The sequence below is a fragment of the Cervus elaphus genome, chromosome 9 (genome assembly GCF_910594005.1).
Source record: "Cervus elaphus chromosome 9, mCerEla1.1, whole genome shotgun sequence".
In the NCBI taxonomy this organism is placed as follows: Eukaryota; Metazoa; Chordata; class Mammalia; order Artiodactyla; family Cervidae; genus Cervus; species Cervus elaphus.
Window position 1 is genome coordinate 7,910,633 of NC_057823.1, and position 19,346 is coordinate 7,929,978.

The 19,346-nt window shown below is 53.8% G+C and overlaps 2 protein-coding genes across 2 annotated transcripts in view; both read left to right on the forward strand.

Annotated features, from left to right (window-relative positions):
• Positions 1 to 7,467, forward strand: part of SUGP1 (SURP and G-patch domain containing 1) — a 30,217-nt gene extending 22,750 nt beyond the window's left edge. The window contains exons 9-14 of the mRNA XM_043910829.1: positions 4,094 to 4,200; positions 4,988 to 5,165; positions 5,491 to 5,597; positions 6,355 to 6,500; positions 6,800 to 6,929; positions 7,269 to 7,467. Of these exons, the coding sequence (XP_043766764.1) occupies positions 4,094 to 4,200; positions 4,988 to 5,165; positions 5,491 to 5,597; positions 6,355 to 6,500; positions 6,800 to 6,929; positions 7,269 to 7,295 (695 nt within the window). The 3' untranslated portion in view covers positions 7,296 to 7,467. The remainder of the gene's footprint in view (positions 1 to 4,093; positions 4,201 to 4,987; positions 5,166 to 5,490; positions 5,598 to 6,354; positions 6,501 to 6,799; positions 6,930 to 7,268) is intronic.
• A 2,877-nt stretch (positions 7,468 to 10,344) lies between these two features.
• Positions 10,345 to 17,223, forward strand: TM6SF2 (transmembrane 6 superfamily member 2). The gene is made up of 10 exons (XM_043913873.1): positions 10,345 to 10,538; positions 12,260 to 12,363; positions 12,766 to 12,863; positions 12,933 to 13,036; positions 13,441 to 13,523; positions 14,161 to 14,285; positions 14,468 to 14,569; positions 14,895 to 14,987; positions 15,654 to 15,773; positions 16,722 to 17,223. The coding sequence occupies exons 1-10, from the start codon at positions 10,444 to 10,446 to the stop codon at positions 16,926 to 16,928; spliced, it is 1,131 nt and encodes a 376-aa protein (XP_043769808.1). The 5' UTR covers positions 10,345 to 10,443; the 3' UTR covers positions 16,929 to 17,223.
• The last annotated feature ends 2,123 nt before the right edge of the window (positions 17,224 to 19,346 follow it).

A 19,346-nucleotide genomic window follows, 5' to 3' on the forward strand; every position in this document is an offset into this window, starting at 1 on the left:
TGCCCTCCTCCAGGGATCAATAGTCCCCCATTATCTGCGTTTTGCTTTCTGTTTGGTTTCAGTTACCCACCATCGACTGTGGTCCAAAAATACCATCCAGAAATAAAAAATTAATACATTTTAAATTGTGAGCCCATTCTGAGAATTGTGATGAAATCTTGTGCTGTCTGGTCCACCCTACCTGGGACATGAATCATCCCTTTGTCCAGCTTATTCCACCCATTGTTATTGTTTGTTCAGTCGCTAAGTCATGTCCAACTCTTTGCCACCCTATGGACTACAGCAGCCAGGCTTCCCTGTCCTTCACTATCTCCTGGAGTTTACTCAAATTCATGTCCATTGAGTCGGTGATGCTATCTAACCATCTCATCCTTTGCCACCCTCTTCTCCTTTTTGCCATCAGTTTTTCCCACCATGAGTGTCTTTCCCAGTAAGTCGGCTTTTCGCATCTGGTGGCCAAAGTATTGGAGCTTCAGCTTCAGCATCAGTCCTTCCAGTGAATATTCAGGGTTGATTTCCTTTAGGATTGACTGCTTTGATCTTGCCGTCCAGGGGACTCTCAAGTCTTCTCCAGCACCACACTTCAAAGGCACCAGTTCTTCAGTGCTCACCCATTAGTCACTTAGCTACTCGGTTATCAGATTGGCTGTCATGGTATTGCAGTGCTTATGTTCAAACAAATTAGTATTTTAGTATTTTCCTTAATAATGACCTCAAAGCACAAGAGTAGTGATGCTGGCAATTCAGACATGCCAAAGAGAAGCTGTAAAGTAAGAAAAAATCATCTATTTATGAAATTATGAAGAAGGAAAAAGAAATCCGTGCTAGTTTTGCCATCGTATCTCAAACTGCAAAAGTTAGAGCCATGGTGTGTGCTAAACATGTGCTTTGTTAAGATGGAAAACGCATTACATTTGTGGTAAAATATTTTGGGAGAGAAACCACATTCACATAATTTTTACTATAGTATATTGTTATAACTGTTCTATTTTATTATTAGCTACTATTAATATCTGTGTCTAATCTATAAACTTTATCATGGGTTGGTATGTATACAGTGTGGGGGATGTGTGTGTGTTTGTATGTATATACAGGATTCAGTACTATCTGCAGTTACAGGCACCATGGGGGATCTTGGAATTTATCCCCTACTGATGAAGTTGACTGCTATTTCTCCCTGTTGTTTTAGTAGTTGAGTCTTCTTTCTTTTCCTTAGGCAGTCTGTCTAAAGATTTGTCCATTTCCTTCATCTTTTCAAGAAACGAACTTTTGGTTTCATTGATTTTTCTCTGATATTTTTTCTGTTCCCTATTTATCTCCATTCTGATTTTTATTTCCTTCATTCTGCTAGCTCAGGAATTAGTTTGCTCTTCTTTTTCTGGTTCCTTATGATGTATAGCTAGGTGCTGGTCGGAGGTCTACCTTCTTTTTTAATATGAGTGTCTGCAACTATAAATTTTCCTCTTGGCCCTGCTTTTGCTGCACCCCATAAATTTTGGTATGTGTTGTGCTTTTATGTTTATTTGTCTCTTAAGCATTTTCTGATCTCTTGTGATTTCTTCTTTGACCCGTTGGTTTTTAAGATTGTGTTTAGTTTCCACGTTTGTGAGTGTTCCAGTTTTCCTTCTGTCACTGATTTCTCATTTCATTCCATTGTGATCAGAAAGGATGACTTTTATTCAAAATTGTTCTGTGACCCAGCATATGACCTGTCCTGGAGAATGTTCCGTGTGTGTGTGTGTGTTCTGCTGTTGCTGGATTGTGTGTTCTATAGATAGTCTAGTAGGTCTGGTTGGCTTATAGTGGTGTTCAGTCCTCTATCCTTATTGATCTTCTGTTTAGGTGCTGTGTTCATTGTTTAGGATACTGAAATCACCAACAATTACTATAGAATTGTTTATTTCTCCCTTCAGTTGTGTCAGTTCTGCTTCATTTATCTTGGAGCTCTCTTAGGTCTGTGTATGTGTCTGTGTGTGTTAGTCGCTCAGTCGTGTCTGAGTCTTTGTGACCCCATGGATTGTAGCCTGCAAAACTCCTCTGTCCAAAAATTAAAAAAAAAAAAAAAAAACCACTCCTCTGTCCACAGGATTCTCCAGGCAAGGACTGGAGTGTGTTGCCATGCCCTTCTCCAGGGAATCTTCCCAATCCAGGGATTGAACCCAGGTCTTCTGCATTGCAGACAAATTCTTTAGCATTTGAGCCACCAGGGAAGCCCCAAGGTCTGTGTATATGTATATTAAATTGTTATATCTTCTTTCTGTATCAAATATTTTGTTAATATGTAGCATCCTTCTTTTATAATCCTTCTCTCATAATCTTTTTTGACTTAGTCTATTTTGTCTGATACTAGTATGGCCAGAACAGCTCTCTCTTGGTTACTATTTGCATCGTTTTCCTTCTTTTTACTCTCAACCTATTTGTGTCTATATCTAAAGTAAGTCACTTACAGACAACATATGGATGGTCCTGTTTTTTCCTAAGCTTTAAAGTACTCACATTTAGTCTTGTCATAGAAGGCTCAGGAAATGCACAGTGATAAGCACAGTAATCACTACCGTCAGTTTTGTACAGTTATCTCCAGCTTCCCCTCCTTGCCAGCAGTTTCAGAGACAGCCAGTGTGTGGCCTCATTGCTCATTTTCTACCACAAACCATTAAGGGTGGGGGTCTGTTGTCATGGCATCATGTAGGAGATATTGGTGACCAGTAAGCTCATGCTCTCTGTCTGACTCCTTCACCACACAGCCTGTACCATGGGCAGAACCCTTTCAACCTCCCTCAGCCCTGAATTGACTGGCGCTGGACACACACGCATAGAAAAGTCCTGTGTGACCTGACGCCAACACCTACATTTGCCGTCCGAGGATGGGCTGAAGCGGAAGGTGTCTCACCCAGGTCACAGGGCTGGCCTGTTGGCCCTGCCCACTCTGAGAGTAGTCTCCTGCTCAGTGCCCCCTTGGCTACTACCTGAAGAGTTTAGTGCCCACTGGGGCACTAGATCTCATCTCTGCCCAGGGTTGATGGTGCTAGGGTCGAACTGCTGCCCAAGTTCCAGGTGTGGTGTCCAGTGTACAGGAGGGTGCTCGGATGTGGGGGCTGCTCTCAGGCATGCATGTCCCAGCTCAGAGGTCATGTCCCTGAGGTCCTGCCCCGGCTGCTAAAGAAGTGTCCTTCATGGTCTAGGGGACAGGTGCCGGCTCCAGAGTCTCAGGTTCAGGTTCAAGCCCCAGTGGCCCACACTGTTCCCAGGGAATTGTGGCCGCCCCCGCCTGCCTGCTCACTGGTGAAGTGGCCCGGGGAGGAGAGGGACGTTGGGCGAGATCCAGGCGAACAGCAGACTGCTCAGACCTTGGCTCCTTTGTTCTCTCCACTGTGTTCCCCGGTATCCTCCAGAGCCCCACAGACTGAGGAGGGATTAGGGCCCAAAAGCACCTGTGAGTGGTTCTTGCAGGCAGAGCCCCAGCCCCACTGATCTGGGAAGACATGGCTCCTCCAGCCTCCAGAGAGGCCTCTGCGTCTCTTCTGCGAGTTGTTCCCCAGGAAGCCACCACCTGCAGGGTGGTGGTTTCCAACTCTGAGATGGGGCCTCTACAGCATCTTCATGTGAATTAGCGTGGTGGGTTCCAGCCAAGCTCCAAAGGTGATGCCAAGTTAAATGTCAGTTGCTTTAAAGATGGTTGGCTGCCTCTGAAGAAGGAGCTAACAGAGTTCTTATGCCAGGCTCCAAACCTGTACCGTAGGGCTGACTTCCAGGAACCTGTGTGCACACACACATGCACACTCTCAGCTGCCACATCTCTGGCTTTGCAGATTCCCCACCTTGTCACCTGTTAGCTCTGTCGGCTTGAGTGGGGCCCAGGCTGCCTGAGTTTTGGCATCAGCGTCTGCAGTGGGGGTCATAGAGCTTGCCTGGAGCAGTCAGATGGGAATGGGGCTGCACGCACATGAGGGGGCAGAGCAGGCCCCATGAGGCCATCAAGTGACAGGGTCCTGACTGCTCCCTCGGGCGTCGTCAGCTCGTGGACTCTGCCTTGACACGAGTGCACGGCTGGGGTCACACGTCCAGTGCTGACCAGCCCGTGTCTTGTTTCTAGTTCAGGACCTCAAGGGTCTTGGCTACGAGAAGGGGAAGCCCGTGGGTCTGGTGGGTGTCACGGAGCTTTCGGATGCCCAGAAGAAGCAGCTGAAGGAGCAACAGGAGGTAAGACCTGGGGGGCAGGCAGGCAGGCTCCACAGGGGCTGGTGGAGAGGTGTCTCCCACTCTGGCCGGTGGTGCAGTGGTCGCGGTGTGTTCTTTCTGAGCCTCTTTGTGGTGCCAGGTGGACCCCCCCCCAGGGGAGAGGCTCTTGGTTAGGTAGGTCCCCTGTCAGTGGCAGGCCACCCCCCGAGGCCCCCCCAGCCCACAGTTGTGTCCAGAGCCAGGCCTTCTCACGCTGCCTGGACAGCCTCTGCAACGAATGCCTCATGGCTACTCCCCACTGCACTCGTGGGCTAGTCCCGACTGGATGGCCTCCATTTAAATTTTCCTTATAGTTCCCTCCAGCACTCAATACAGAATAAGCCTGGCTGGTACCGGGTGCCCTGAATAATGTGACAGCTGCCCAGACGGCGTTGGGCATTGTTGGAGTGAGGGCCAGCTCACCCGGTGTTCTGTGGCCAGGACACAGACCGCTGGAATAGCTGGGACAACTTACCCAGGCCACCTCCTCCAGGCTGGCAGCCGCGTCACGTCACCCTCGATCCTCCCAGGGCTCAGAAGCCCACGTCACCCTCGTTCGGGCCACAGTGATGGTGCCAGGATACTGCAGATTCTAGGCCAACCTCTGGGAAAAACTAGAGAGAGGTCCTCCCTGCTCAGAACAGAGATTGAGGAAGCCCAGGGCATGTCCTGGCACCAGACTCGGTGCCTCCCTGGGCACGTGCTCCGAGCCCCTCGGGCACGCGGGAGGCGGGGCCATGCCTCGCTCACTGCTGTGTGCCGCCCGCAGATGCAGCAGGTGTACGACATGATCATGCAGCACAAGCGCGCGATGCAGGACATGCAGCTGCTGTGGGAGAAGGCGCTGCAGCAGCACCAGCACGGCTACGACAGTGACGAGGAGGTGGACAGCGAGCTGGGCACCTGGGAGCACCAGCTGCGGCGCATGGAGATGGACAAGACCCGAGGTGGGCCCAGGGGCGGGCCTGGGCCGAGGCCCTGCGGGCGCCGGGGGTCAGACGCCCGCTCGCCTGCCCGGCGTGCGGGGCCGCGGGCGGGAGAGCTGGCCTCTTGTGCCTGTTTCTCCAATGACAAGTGCGTGGTCCTCTGGGTGTTCCCTGGCACCTGAACACAGTACCCAGGAGGGCTGTGTGGGAGAGCTGGGGCTCACGTCAGGGTTTCAGCAGCTGCCTCATTCATTCCCCACGGCCTCAGACTCCCCCTGAGACTCATATGTGGACTGTGGGGCCGCCACCCGCTCCTTCCTCTCACCTTTACCCCATTTCTGGGCAGAATGGGCGGAGCAGCTGACAAAGATGGGCCGGGGCAAACACTTCATCGGGGACTTCCTGCCGCCGGACGAGCTGGAGAAGTTCATGGAGACCTTCAAGGCCCTGAAGGTAACGGGGAAGAGCCCGGGCTGCAGCCTCCTCCTGGGGCAGGCACCTGCGGTGCCCTCAGGCCCCTGGCTCACAGGGGATGCTGAGCCCTCCTCCAGGGGAGGTGTCTACTTGTGACAGATGCCATCTGTGTAGGACGTTAGCAAATAGCAGCTCAGTTGCCGCTTTAGAAATGCTTCCCAGGACTTTAGGGAAATTCTGCTTCCAGTGGAGCCAATTAAGTGCAGATTACAGGCAAGGCATTTCTCAGGCAGACACCCCCACGTATTGGGCTCTCCAGAATGAAAACATTCCTCCTGAGCTGCCTTCCTGCTCAAGTGGAGAGAGCTGAGGTAGAACATTCCACGTCGGCTTTTGAGGGCTTTGTAAAACTGCATTGTAGCATATCATCTCATCAGTGAGGTGGTCACCTTATTGATCATGGCTTCTTTTTAGCGCTCTGTGTAACAAATGGCTCTTGGAACATGAGCTTTGTCTTCTCTGATGAACCGTGGATCTTTCTCATGGTGGTCAAGGCCTGTGTGACCTGATATCTTGCCCTCTTTGACTTGGCCACCAGGGAACTTGGCACTGCTTTTGGCCCCAGGAACCCTGACAGGGGGCAGCTTGATCTTTTCTCAAAGAGTCTGACATGGTGGTGGGGAGGCAGAGGGGCAGATGGTCCCAGAGGCCATGGGGTGGAGTGGGGTTCTGGGCCAGAGCTGGGATTGGGGGTGGCTGCAGCCCCGGTGGATGACGGCCGCCGCCTCCCCTGCAGGAAGGCCGTGAGCCTGACTACTCAGAGTACAAGGAGTTCAAGCTGACGATCGAGAACATCGGCTACCAGATGCTGATGAAGATGGGCTGGAAGGAGGGGGACGGCCTGGGCTCGGAGGGACAGGGCATCAAGAACCCCGTCAACAAGTGAGTGCGGCTGCCAGTGCGGGGGCTCGGGCAGAGGAAAAGCCCCACGCAGAGACGTAGGTCAGGGCCGTGGACTCTGGTGGTGGGACCACCTTGGGCTCCATCTTCTCAGAGTGCCAGTGTGTCGCAGACAGCTGCTGCCCAGCCCAGCGTACCCCACACTGAGCTGCATTGGGGCGCTGCTGCTGAGCCCATCCAGGGGCGTGAGGCCTCTCTGCCCCCAAGCTCAGGCCCCTCACCCCCTTTTCCACTGGCACCATCCCACTTCTCTGCTCACCCCACCCGTTGCCCCAATGCAGGGGCACCACCACGGTAGATGGCGCTGGCTTTGGCATTGACCGGCCAGCCGAGCTCTCCAAGGAAGATGACGAGTACGAGGCTTTCCGCAAGAGGATGATGCTGGCCTACCGCTTCCGGCCCAACCCCCTGGTGCGTGTCCCCGTGCCCTGTCTTGTCTCTGCGGGGTCACCACAGCTCCCCCACTGGAAGGGGTGCTGGTGACAGCCCATCTTGTCTCTCTGGGGTCAGGTCCCCCACTGGAGGGGGGGTGCTGGTGACAGAAGTGTCCCTCCTCCACAGTCCAGCTAGGCTCGTCAGCACACCCACCTCCCCCTCTTCCACTTGTGCTCAAGTTGTCTCTCCTCCCCAAGGCCTGCCCACCCTCCTGGAGAGTGTGAGCTAGCTGCTCCTGGTAGGTTCTGGATGGGAGGAACTGCTGTCTCCCTTTAGCATAATCACCTCCCATTTTATCTTTCTTGCTTCCCACAGAACAATCCCAGACGGCCTTACTACTGAGTATTCTGGAGAAATGCACAAGTGTACTTTTCAAAAGACTGACCATCCCTGGACTGTGGAATGTTCCAGCCTGCATTTCTGCCCGCCCTTCCTGTTGTTGCGAGTGTTGTGCTGTGTATTAAAACCCCAGAGCCTGCCTGCTGTGGCAGCCTGGTCTTGCCATCACCAGAAACCCCTCCTGTTCCTTAGCAGCAGGGGCCAGGGTGGACGGGGGGCACAGGATCCGCCTGTGAAGGCTGCCCAATGCCCAAGGAATCCTGGAAAATCACCTGGACCTTTGTTTGCTCGTGGGGTCCCCCATCAGCCTGGGTTGGAGTTGAGAGGAATTTTGGAGGAGTAGCCAGCAGCTCAAGGAGACCTAGGCTGAGGGCCTAAGGGACCTCCTAGCCTGGCACTGTACCACAGGAGGGCTCCCCAGGCAGGCGCAGTTCTCACTCAGACCCACAAGGCAGGTGGACCCGGGCACACCTGTGCCCTTCCCCTCTCGACAGGTGGCACTGGCAGGGCCTCCCAGCCACGCCGCATACAGCAGACCTGGCTGGTGACGCTGTCGCCCAAGCCATCCCGGCTGCCCTGCATCCCGAGTAGGGTGGACGTACAGGTCCCTCGGGCTCATGCCTCTGGAGACGGCTTCCTGCGCAGACACACTGGACTGGGGCATCAGACGCCTCCCGGAAGAGGGGAGGCTAGGGGCCACCCCAGACCACAGTGCGCGCCGAGAGCTCACCCCATCTCCAGAGCCGATGCCTCATGTTTGTGCAGAAATCACCTGGGGATCTTGGGTGAGCAACTTGTACAAGGTCTCCAAAATCTGTGAGCCATGCTTGGAATATCAGGGCCTGAGGCACTGAGGGCCCCTGTAACTCACCCCCCTGCCCCATACAGTGGGTCCTGCTCAGCCCCTGTGGGCTCAAGGGGTCTGAGGACTCAAGCTGCATCAGGCTCCTGGGCCGGCCTGCAGTTCACACAGTTGTTCAGCAGACACTGAGCACTGACTGAACCGGATGGACAGGATCTGCCCTGGGCACTCACACTCTGCTGGGCTGTGGTCATGGACCCCTAACACCATCTGAGACTGATGAATGCTGTAAAGAGGGACCGGGACCTGCAGTGGAGGTGGTCTGGGGAATGTCTCAGTGAGGGAATCTGGGGATCTCAGCAGCAGATCTCTGGTTGGAGTGACACACACTACCCTGTCTCCCCTGGATGGATGCTGTTCCCAGGGCAAGGCAAGGGGGTCACATGGAGCCTGCCCAGGTAGCCAGAGTCCTGAGCACAAGGGTGAAGTTCTGGGTGCCGGAGGTTCCAACGACGGGAACCCTGGGGCTTGGTCCCTAACACCTTGCTCTCCAGGTCAAGGTCACCTTTCCATTTAATTCTCAGTGACCAAAAGGATCACCAGACTCAGACCATGGACTTTAGCCCCAGCTAGGGGGGAGAGTTGGAAGAGGAGGCCTCCAAATGCCCGGGGAATGTGTAGGCATCTCCCAGATACGGGGTGTAAGAGCAGACCCCTGGCCCTCCAGGGGTAAAAGTGGGGCTGGGGTGACTGGGTGAGCTGCCTGGAAGATAGGACCCTGCAGCCTGCTTTAAGAGGTGAGGAAATAGGGGAGGGTCCATTTTGCAGCCAGGAGAGGGGCATGTAGGGAATTGAAACCACTGGAATTGAGAAAGGTCAAGAAAGGAGGCTGGAGATTCAGGTCAGCCAACAGGAACCTGAACTTCACAAGGGAAACAGGCCCCTGAGGAAGGAAGGTTTTGAGTCAGTGGCCAAAGATCATCTTGTCACCCAGGCTCAGAGAGGGGACCCAGCTGGCCCGTGGAGATGGGGCCCTGGCTAGGACAGGAGCAGGGGGTGGGGGATGTGAGGGTTAGAATTTTACCCCAGGGGATTCCCTGGTGGTCCAGTGGTTAAAATTTGCACTTTAACAACTGTGCCCCAAGTTCAATCGCTAGTCAGGTAACTAAAGTCCCAAAGCCCTAATGGTGCAGCCCCCCCCCCCAAAAAAAAAGGACTGTAGGTTTCCTTGAGACAGGAATCAAGTGGGCACTGCTTACCCTACTTCCTGCAGCCACAAGCACCACATGGGCAAGAAGCCAGGCTAGTTGGAAGGGTTGATAGACTGCTGCTTCCTAATTCTCCCTCCATCCTGCAACCCCCTCCCTGGTCCAGCTCTGCCCCCTTGCGTTTGCCCCATGATGGAGCCCAGCCTCCTACCGGCTGTCCAGAACCCTCGCACGCCCACCCCACGTTCCTCTGTGAACCTCCGCCACCGCCCCAGCCCTAGGGTCTCCCTTCTGATGCTCAGTCCAAAGCTTGAGCTATTCTTCCTGCCAGGAACACCATCATCAAACTCCTCACCATCCTTAGCCGCCCCTTGGGCCCCACCCTTCCGACCCGCCCACGTTAGCCCGTGTTCCACATGGAAGAAACAGGAGAGAATCACCGAGCCCTTCAAGGTGTTGCCAACCCAAGACAGTCTGCCTTGAGATGCCCTCCCCTGCCCCCTACCCCCGGGGCCCAGTCAAAACTTCACACCTGCCTGGACACGTGTTTAAATTTGAGGCCATCGCATGAAAACTCAAATCCCAGGGCACTAAAGGGAACTCTGCACCCAGGCGGGTAAGGTTCTCTGCCAGTGCGCAGAAACGCAGAATCAGTACCCACTTGACCTGGGTTCGAGAGAGGTTTGGGAAATGTGAAGAATTAAAAAGGGACTCCCCTTCGGGGTCGGAGTCAAGGATGGGACGCCTGCACCTTAGGGTGAAGAAAGAAGTGCAGAACGAGGCCCGGAGAACGAACTCCAGTTAGAGTGAAGTTGCTGGCCGAGGACCTCCAGGACGCAGAAATGGAAGCATTCTGAGGAATTGTGTTCTAATTAGCATTAGTAGAAAGCGAAACCGGCTGGGCGGCAGGCGCTGCCCTTAGTCCGGCGAGGCTATCAATGGAGGGGAGGGGCCGCTGGGAGAGGGAGGGGCCTCGGAGGCTCCCCGGGAGCTCGCGGGGCAATCACAGCGGCGCGGGGGTGGGGGGGTGGACGGGGCGACCTTTGCGCCAGGCGGGGCCGAGTCTGGCTGGGTCCCTGGCACCTCGGCGCCCAGAGGCACAGCCCCGCAGGAGCCGAGCCGGGGTCCCGGCGTCGCCGCTATGGACATCCCGCCGCTGGCGGGCAAGATCGCTGTTCTATCGCTGGGCGCCCTCCCGTTGTCCTTCGCGCTCAACTATGTCTCCGTGCTCTCCTAGTGCGTGCGGGAAGGGGCCGGGGAGGCCTCTGGGGCGGCGGGGCCGGCTTGGCGTGTGAGGCTGCGAAGCGGGCGGGATGCGGATGCGCGGGCTCCCCTGCGCCGAGCGGCCCCGCGCCGCGGGCCGGGGGAGAAGGGGGCTGGGTCAGGAGAGCCCCTCGCTTCCAACCGGAAATACCCTTCCAGCCGGCTGGAGCAGTGTGGTGGAGCTGGGGCCCTCCTAGGACGTTGGGGGCCTGGGGGGAGGGACTTGGAGAAACAGAGCCCCTAACAAGGCAGGGTTTTGGAAGGTTTCTGGAGTTTTCCCAGGGATGTGCCCAGCACAGACTCCAAAGTCGCCAAGGGTCAAAGTATTGTTCCAGATAAGGCCCCAGTGACCCGGCTCTTGCCACACACAAGTTCTGCTGCACTACCCCTACCAGACTGTTCCTCCATCGTCTGTCTGAAACTTTCTTCTCTTCAGGGGCTGGCCCACCGTGTACATAGCCTCCGTTTCCCCTCCATGCTTCCACCTCCCCTGTCCCTCTCACCTAACCCCAGGCCTCAACCCGGTGGATCCAGCCACTCAATACCAGCCATCCACCAATCCCTCATATTCCCAAAACCAACACAGCCTGAGACATGGGGTAGAGGGAATCTTGACTGCGGAGTTGGCTCCTTGGGTACAAATTCCTGGTTCCACCCGCCTGGACTCCGAGTGAGCCAGGTTGCCCCGGGGAGCCTCGGTTTCTTCATTGTGTAATGGACATAATCCTAGACTCATTCCATAGTTACAGTCAAGGATTATGAACTGTGTGCCAAGACGCTGTTGTGGTCTCAGCTAATTACTATAAATGTCATTGTTGGTTGGATGGGGCCAAGAATGGGGATCCTAAGGGGTCGGGAGAAGGTAGGGATCTGGAGAGAGTGTAAGGGGAGACTTTGTGACCTTGGATATGTCTCCCACGCTCTCTGGGCCTTGGTTTGCCAAGTGTTGGGGGCTGCCCAGCGACCTGGCGTCTATTATCTCTACAGGTGGTTGCCGTGCCTTATCAGGTTGATAGGAACAGATCAATGCAGGGGTGGGGTGGGGCTGATGGAAACATTTGGACTTTATCTGGGAGGAGTCAGGAGCTTCAGACAGTGAGGTGTACAGAGCTAAGCTCTAGAGATCCTTTGGTGGTTGTGAGCACTGGAACTGACCACAGAGGGTATTGGAATTGTTGAATGAATAAGCAAGCTGACACATCATCAGGTGACCGGATAAATCACATAGTCAGAAGGGGTTGACAGAGGTTCCCTCTGCACCTGGAAGAGGAGCAGTGTAGATGGGCCATGAAGGATGAATAGGACTTTGCCAAGTGGAAAGACTTTCGGAAGGAGTTAGGGGGTGGGGCATGAGGATGAGATGGTTGGATGGCATCATCGACTCAATGGACATGAGTTTGAGCAAGCTCTAGGAGTTGGTGACAGACAGGGAAGCCTGGCATGCTGCAGTCCATGGGGTCCCAAAGAGTCAGACACGACTGAGCGACTGAACTGAACTGAGGTGGTGGGTCAGAAACAGTTGGAGCAAGAGCCTGGTGCTGGGAAATGGGAGTTTCAGGGAATGGCTTTCCTTGATGGACAGGAGCTTCAGCCTGGTGACCTAGAGCTTCCTGAAGTCTGCTCTTGCCCTCACCAGGGTGCGATAGGGTCTCAAAATGGGCCTGGCCTCCCTGACTTGGTTTTTGTCTCCACAGCCCCCTGGGGGTGGTGTTGATGAGCTCCCTGATCCTGGGTCTGCTCTCCCTGGCAATATACAGCTTGTCCCGAAGTGACATCTATTATGACCCACTCTATGCTGGTGAGTTGGTGGGAGGGTCCTGGGGAAGAGAACTGTTTGGGCAAGGGCTTCCTGCATCAGACTGGCAGTCCTTGAAGGGCCTTCATCAGCCTGGAAAACCTCAGAGAGACTGGAGACCCCTTGTTGATTGGGGAATCTCAGGGCGCCTCCCCCTTCTGACTTGGGGCTCCTGAGTGCCAGAACAGTGCCTTTCTCATCAACCTGTGGACACCTTTAAGGCAAGGACTGTGCCTCCCTATGAGGAAGGGTTGTGGGTCATGTGGTTTGTGGGGTTGGGCCTGGGAGCAGTTTTGCACAGAGGCTTTGGGAAACTGAGTCCCGAACAAGAGCGCTCAGGCCCCGCCCACACCGAATCTTTGCCCCGCCCCCACACTGCCAATGCCCCGCCTGCTCTCCCGTTAGTCTTCGCGGTCTTCGCCTTCACCTCCGTGGTGGACCTCCTTATTGCTCTCCAGGAAGACGGCTACATGGCGGGTTTCATGGCGTTCTACACCAAGGAGGTAAGTCGGGAGCGGTCTGGGATGCCCGCAGTCCTACTGCCTGTCTGAGCCCCACACCTGCCCCTGCAGGGTGAGCCGTACCTGCGCACGGCGCATGGAGTTTTCATCTGCTACTGGGATGGCATCGTTCACTACCTCCTCTACCTGGCCATGACTGGTGCCATCCGTAAAAGGTGCGCGAGGCGGGCAGGGTGGCACCTGGACCCTGGGAAGGAGGCGGACTTCTTAGGTGGGAGGTCCCAGGCCAGGGTGAAGCCAGAAGTATCTGTAGGGGAAATCAGGAAGCCCCTCTAGGGCTTAGACAGGAAGGCTAGGAGAAGGATTCAGGGGATGTCACAGGGGTCCGGGGTGGTCGATTCTCTTCTCTTGTGACACCTTGTACCTGGGCAGCCACTGCTATCCTGGGACATAGGGTCTGACTCTTCATCCCCTCATTCAACTCCCTGTTGTCCCTTCTGTCTTGGGTGAAAGTCAAGAGGTCCAGACCTGGGGAGCCCAGATTGGTCTCTGGACCCTGCCTGGGGCTCTGAGACTGGGTAACATGTATCTACCGGTTACTCCTCCATCTCCTGACCAGGAAGAGTTACCGGAACCTTGGACTCTACTGGCTGGGATCCTTCATCATGAGCATCCTAGTGTTCCTCCCAGGAAACATCCTTGGTAAGGACTTGGGTCTTCAGAATCCTGTCTCCCTGGGCTGGGTCACTGCCCTGCATCTGGAAGTCCCCACAGGGTCCTCCATACCTTTTCCAGTGTCTGCGGAGGGCAGCCCTGCACCCCCGCCAACTGCATGCCTCCCCATTCACAGTCTAAGTCGGCAGACTTTCCCCACATCTCTCCCATTTTCCTCCTGGAGGAATGGAAGTACATTCCACTTCTTCCCTAGGTAGTGGTCCCTGACCCCAGGGACTTAGCCCAGAATGTTCTTGACATGAGAAGGGAATCTTAAAGTGGATCCAGAGGGCAGACTGACAGCTTTGTAGGTAGGTCTTGGGAGACAGAGCAGAGAAGGCAGCCAGGGATGTGGGGGTGGCTGTGAAAGAGGAATATCCAGGGGGAACAAAAAACAGCTGAAGTGTAGGCACCGTGTCCCGAAGGTAAATTGAGGAAGGCCAAGCTGAGGAGGATGGTCATCATCTTACAAGCACTGGGGAGTCAGAGGTGTTAGGGCTGAGCTAAGATGGCATTTGTGACTCAACAGCTTCCAGCCAGGGGCTCTGACATGGCCCTGCTAAAGGGTCCAGCCAGGCCTGGGAGATCCTCGCTTCGTGACACCCTGTCTCTCCTACCGTTGCAGGCAAATACAGCTCAGAGATCAGGCCTACATTTTTCCTCACCGTTCCTTTCGTGCTGGTCCCATGCTGGGCTGGCTTGAGGGTCTTCAACCAGACCCAGGTGCCAACCTGCTGCACTCCCAACACGGTGAGTCTCTTGCCCCCAGGTCAGCCTTGTCCCAAATGCCTGAATGTCCCCCATTTGGGTTGCTTCTCGCCAAAGACATTATCTCCTTGGAAAGATCTCTTTGGTGATTATGAAAGAAGGGATGAGCCTTCACTGAGTGCCTGTTGGATACCAGACTTCTCATGCTGTTTCTCATGGGGCAGGTGGAGGAGGCCCAAAGAAAGGGCCTTCTGCGGCGCCCAGTTGACCTGGCCCTCATCATCTACCTCATCTTCGCTGCATTCTTCACCCTCTTTCGGGGCCTGGTGAGTCTGTACTGGCCAGCCTACTTGCCTCCAGTTCCCTCCCCAGCCCATCCCTCCCTTCCTTAACTTCTTTATCCAGTGTGGAAAAAGGCCACTGCTCTCCCACCTAATCATCCAGGGAAGTTCACTGAGTCTAATCTGAGTGTTCCATCACAAAGTCCCATTCCCTGTAGCCTTCTCCCCAGCTCAAGTATCTGTGGGTTCTCAGAGGAGAAAACCAAGGCTGGGGAAGGCCAGAGCAGGGGGTGTGGGCCCCTCCCAGAGGGTGGGGAAGTATCCCTATGCGAGGGATGTTTGAGGCTGTTGGTTTGTCCGTGGGTCCCAGGTGGTACTTGACTGCCCCATGGATGCCTGCTTTGTCTACATCTATCAGTATGAACCATACCTGAGAGACCCCGTGAGCTACCCAAAGGTGCAGGTGAGAGGGCAGATGGGGGGAGGGCCACGGCCCTGCTGTGCTTGGGGGCCTGCTGGGCCCCTTGGATGCAGGGGCCAAAGTAACACAAGTCAAACTGGCTGAAGCACAAATGGAATTTATTGTCCTACCAAGAAAAGCACAGATGTGGTCTTCAGGTATGGCTGGATCCAGGAGCTCAAAGCCAGCTCCATCTCTGGGCTCTGCTTTCTGTGCATGTGCCCCACCCCCAGGTGGTGCCTTTGTGGGATGGCAGAGAGCCTTGGGTAGCGCTAGGCTCCCATTCTCCCTATTTAGCCACCTCAGAGGAGGCCGAGCCCTTAATTCCTCAGTGCTTAAGTGTAAGTCCCAAGTAGGCTCTGATTGGCCAAGTTTAAGTCACATGCTCATAGCTGATTATTATGGCCAGGGGGGTGGGATGTTCTGATTGACCAGGCCAGGGTCACATGCTACATATAGAGGAAGGTGGGTGGGCTCAGTGTGTCAGAATGGTGTAGGGGGGAAACCCAAGGGAAAGAAAGGAGTAATTTCCACAAGGGTGGGGTATACAGTGAACCCCAATCTTGATAGAGTCTGAGGCTGGCCAGGTCCTCCCAGGGGCCACCACCTGAGGGACATCAGGAGACCTAACTGAGCAGCTACTCACTCCATCAGTCGTGTGCCCCCCAGATGCTGGTGAATATGTTTTATGTGCTGCCTTTCTATGGCCTGGCCATCTATGCCCTCATCTTTCCTGGATGCTCCTGGCTGCCTGACTGGGCCTTGGTATTTGCTGGAGCCATTGGCCAGGTGAGGTGGGGTGGGTTGGGGTGTGCTGGGCCGGTGCTTAGGAGAGAGAGTCCCTGCCTGCTCATCAATTGCCTTTGTGCTCATCCTGGGTGATGCCAGGCCCTTGACAGTCTCCCAGGATTTCCTAGTGTTGGAAAGAAAAATGGGCCAGACACAGATACCCCATCCCATGAGGTCAGAACTGAACAGAGCGGGTACAGAAGCTGAGAGGGATTCCAGAGGGGCAGAGTTCTTAAAAGAGCGGGCATGGGCTTTGATTTATGGGTATGAATTCTTTGGGCAGGGAACAGCATTCCAGGAATGGGAACAGCATAAAGAAATGCACAGAGGGGGACAGTGATTTAGACAGCTATAACGTGGGTAAAGGCAGCGGCAAGATAAATTGACAGCTAGATGCTAAGGGCTTTGAAATCTGGGCTTGGGAGCTTGTGCTGAGAACAATGAGGAGCCACAGAAAGTGTTTGAGCAGTGGAGGGTTCAGAGCTGGGGGCATGTTTCTGGGTTTCTGATGGGAATTGATAAAGGCTGGACCCTGGCCAGGGCAGTGGGATCAGGAGGACCTTGATTAGATGTATTATTATTTTATCTATTACAGGTAGAATTGAGAGGATTTGTGTCAAGGCTGCCTGGGGTGGGGAAGACCAGGAGGACGGGCTAGACTCAGGTCAGAAAGATGGGGTGAGGGGTCCAGCAGAAGATCTTCCAGCAGTGAAGATGTTTCTGGTTAGGCAGCGGGGCAGAGGCTCACAGATAAATGGATAAGAATAGACAGGACATGTGGGGCACAGGGATGTTTAGAGACAGAGGGATTGAAGAGGGGAGACAGGTAGGTCAGCAGGACCAGAGAGACAGGGATGAAGAACTTTTGGGTTCCCCATGGTAGGATGCTGGCGGTGCTGGGACTGGTCCTCTGGTCTGTGACACCCATCCCCCCTTTCTGGCTGCCAGGCACAGTTCTCACACATGGGGGCCTCCATGCACCTGCGCACGCCCTTCACCTACCGTGTGCCTGAGGATGCCTGGACCAGCTTCTTCCTGTGTAACCTACTGTATGCGCTGGGCCCCCACTTGCTGGCCTTCCGTTGCCTGTGGCGCCCCGCCTTCTTCCTACGCCCACCTCCTGGGCCCCCAGCCAACCATGAGAAGCAGCACTGAGGGGGCCGTGGGACCCCCCCCCCCAAGACTCTGTTTACATGCCCAGCCAGCTCTGTCCTTGGAAGGGGGGGTTGGGCTTTTTTAGAGACAGGAGGTGTGTTTCTGGGTGCCTTCAGTTCTGGCTATGGTGATTTCAGGCCAGTGGGTGGGATGGGGGTGCCCAACGTCCAGGTGTTCCAGCAGAGAGGGCCATAGACCCTCAGCTGTCACCTAACCCAAACTCCACATAGGCACCCTCCCTATCCATTATCCTCCCAATAGATCCTTTCAGTAAAAGTCCTTTTGATGAATAAAATGTTGCTCTGAGTGTTTCATGGGGCAAGGGACCCTCTTCTCAGAACCCACCAGGGCCCACTCATCACTGCCAGCTTAACTCACAGGAGCTAAGGTGCTGGACAAGAGAAGTTGGCCTCTGGTTGGTGTGCACAGCCCCATCTTCCAGATGGGGGAAAACGAGGCTCCGAGAGGACCAGAGACCCGTCTGAGGTCACAATCAAGAGAGAAGAGTCCAAAGTCTAAGCTCCACCAAGAAATTATAATAACTAACAATGTGACACAGTTATTAATCACCTACTGTATACCAGGCCAATTACCAACCTCACACACTACATGCTGGATCTCACCCCATATTCCATATGGGAAAACTGAGTCTACAGGAGGTGAAGAGCCTGGCCCGAGGTCATGCCTCCTTAATGCAGCTGTGTTAGGCATAGAGTCCTGGCTCCTTCCACCACAGAGCCCTGTGTCTGCTGTCTGACTGGCTCATATTTGGGAGAAACTGAAATGGGGGGCAGCCAAGAAGTTGGGGGAAGGGCTCCCTGTCCTCTGGTTCTAAGTTTTTCTAATATTAATTTTTATTTATTTGACTGCGTCAGTTCTTAGTTGCGGCATGCAGGATCTTTAGTTACAGCACGCGAACTTTTAGTTGTGGTGTGTGGGATCTAGTTCCCTGACTAGGGATCAAATCCAGACCTCCTGCACTGGGAACACAGAGTCATAGCCACTGGACCACCAGGGACGTCCCCTCTCCTGATTTGATTTTTGAACTTGAGTGAAGGTGCAGTTTCGGGGGTAACTCCTGCCCAGAGCACTGTGGGTCAGGGGATTGATCTCCCTACCCCTACCGATACTTACTAGGCATCTATAGTGTGACTAGAGATCTCTTCATGAAAATTAGAGATACCAAGGGATCATTTCATGCAAAGATGGGCACAATAAAGGACAGAAATGGTATGGACCTAACAGAAGCAGAAGATATTAAGAAGAGGTGGCAAGAATACACAGAAGAACTATACAAAAAAGATCTTCATGACCCAGATAACCATGATGGCGTGACCAGTCACCTAGAGTCAGACATCCTGGAATGCCAAGTCAAGTGCGCCTTAGGAAGCATCACTATGAACAAAGCTAGTGGAGATGATGGAATTCCAGTTGAGCTATCTCAAATCTTAAAAGATGATGCTGTGAAAGTGCTGCACTCAATATGCCAACAAATTTGGAAAACTCAGCAGTGACCACAGGATTGGAAAATGTCAGTTTTCGTCTACGGCCATACCACCCTGAACATGCCTGATCTCGTCTGATCTCAGAAGCTAAGCAGGGTCAGGCCTGGTTAGTACTTGGATGGGAGAAAATGTCAGTTTTCATTCTAGTCCCAAAGAAAGGCAATGCCAAAGAATGTTCAAATTACCGCACAATTGCACTCATCTCACATGCTAGCAAAGTAATGCTCAAAATCCTCCAAGCCAGGCTTCAACAATACGTGAATGGTGAACTTCCAGATATTCAAGCTGGATTTAGAAAAGGCAGAGGAACAAGAGATCAAATGGCCAACATCCATTAGATTATCAAAAAAGCAAGAGAGTTGCAGAAAAACATCTATTTTTGCTTTACTGACTATGCCAAAGCCTTTGACTGTGTGGATCACAACAAACTGTGGAAAATTCTTCAAGAGATGGGAATACCAGACCACCTTACCTGCCTCCTGAGAAATCTGTATGCAGGTCAAGAAGCAACAGTTAGAACTGAACATGGAACAACAGACTGGTTCCAAATCGGGAAAGAAGTACATCAAGGCTGTATATTGTCACCCTGCTTATTTAACTTATATGCAGAGTACATCATGCGAAATGCTGGGCTGGATGAAGCACAAGCTAGACTCAAGATTGCTGGGAGAAATATCAATAACTTCAGATATGCAGATGACACCACCCTTACGGCAGAAAGCAAAGAGGAACTAAAGGGCCTCTTGATGAAAGTGAATGAGGAGAGTGAAAAGTTGGCTTGAAACTCAACATTCAGAAAACTAAGATCATGGCATCTGGTCCCATCACTTCATGGTAAACAGATGGGGAAACAATGGAAAGAGTAAGAGACTTTATTTTCTTGGGCTCCAAGATCACTGCAGATGGTGACTGC